Source organism: Lipotes vexillifer, unplaced genomic scaffold (genome assembly GCF_000442215.2).
Source record: "Lipotes vexillifer unplaced genomic scaffold, Lipotes_vexillifer_v1.1 scaffold196, whole genome shotgun sequence".
NCBI lineage: Eukaryota > Metazoa > Chordata > Mammalia > Artiodactyla > Lipotidae > Lipotes > Lipotes vexillifer.
This window is the reverse complement of record NW_006775077.1, coordinates 2,628,309-2,629,425: the sequence shown is the minus strand read 5'-3', so window position 1 is coordinate 2,629,425 and position 1,117 is coordinate 2,628,309. Positions and strand designations below refer to the sequence as shown.

General features: G+C 49.9%; 1 protein-coding gene across 1 annotated transcript in view; it reads left to right on the top strand.

Annotated features, from left to right (window-relative positions):
• The first annotated feature begins 346 nt into the window (after positions 1-346).
• ZNF407 (zinc finger protein 407) overlaps positions 347-1,117 on the top strand; it is a 407,110-nt gene continuing 406,339 nt past the window's right edge. Inside the window, exon 1 of the mRNA XM_007449668.1 lies at positions 347-1,113. Coding sequence (XP_007449730.1) covers positions 347-1,113 — 767 coding nt within the window. The remainder of the gene's footprint in view (positions 1,114-1,117) is intronic.

Genomic DNA, 1,117 nt, shown 5'->3' with positions numbered 1-1,117 from the left:
GGGAGTTTTTTTGTAAGCTGGTTGAAAATTACTTTTTCTATCAAAGTAGTGTAGCATTGCTTCCTGAGTCAGCAGTATGATGATGTGGTATGCCCCAAATCTGATTTCATGCATTTCGTAAAGGACTTTGCACACGCGATCAAATCCATCTCAATGTAAAGGAGACCTCGAGGCTAATTTTATGATATTTTTTGTCTAGTGTGTCACTTTATGTTGACTTTTTGACTAACTTGTGTGTCTTTTCTTTATGTTCAAAGGTTTTATACCGTTTTTATTTTCTTCCCAGGTTATGTGTGCCCAGTGAGCCACCCCTGACACAAGAAGCATCATCAGCACTTTATTAGTGATGGATACTGAGAAGAAACCAGAGAATGATGAGGATGACAGTGTAAACAAAGAAGCAAAAGACTTGAGAAATAGTTCACCCCATGATGTAGATTGTGGGCCTGTATCTGAGGTGATAGCAGATTCCTCTGAGAATTCCACAAGCAAAAGAGGTTTTTTAGAGTCATTGGACTTTGACAGCGCTGTCGTGGAGAATGATGGAAATGAACACGCTTCCAAGAGAATGAAATTAGCTGAGGCAGAGCCCCTCCAGTCGGGGGAGCTGGGCATCCCTGGGTCAGAGAGGCCTGAGGGTGCAGGCCTGGAAGCGGGTGTCCCGTTGGCGGGGACAGGGGTGGGGGCCCTCCTTAGTGACCCTGATGGAGGCGTGTGTCTTCCTGGTGCCTTTGCTGCCCCCTGCAACGTTAGCCCCACGGACGCTGCTTCTCTGGAAACAGACGCTGAGAAGAAGCCTGCTCAGGAAATGGTTTTCCTTGATCCAGAAAGAGAGCTTCCCTTCCCCCAGAATGAGATGCCTGTGAGCGGTACCCTCGGAAGTGTGGATGCAGTTCTGCAGTGCGGCACATGTGGTCACTCGTTTGCTTCCTGCTCCGATTTGGAGAAGCACGCCGAGTGTCACACACAGCAGCCTGAGGACCACGCTTGCGGCCCCTGTGGCCACAAAGCGGAGAGCAGCGCGGCCTTACCTGTGCACGTCAGGCAGGCGCACGGGCCACAGAGGGTCTTTTCTTGTGACCTCTGTGGCTTTCAGTGTGCAGAGGAGAACCTGCTG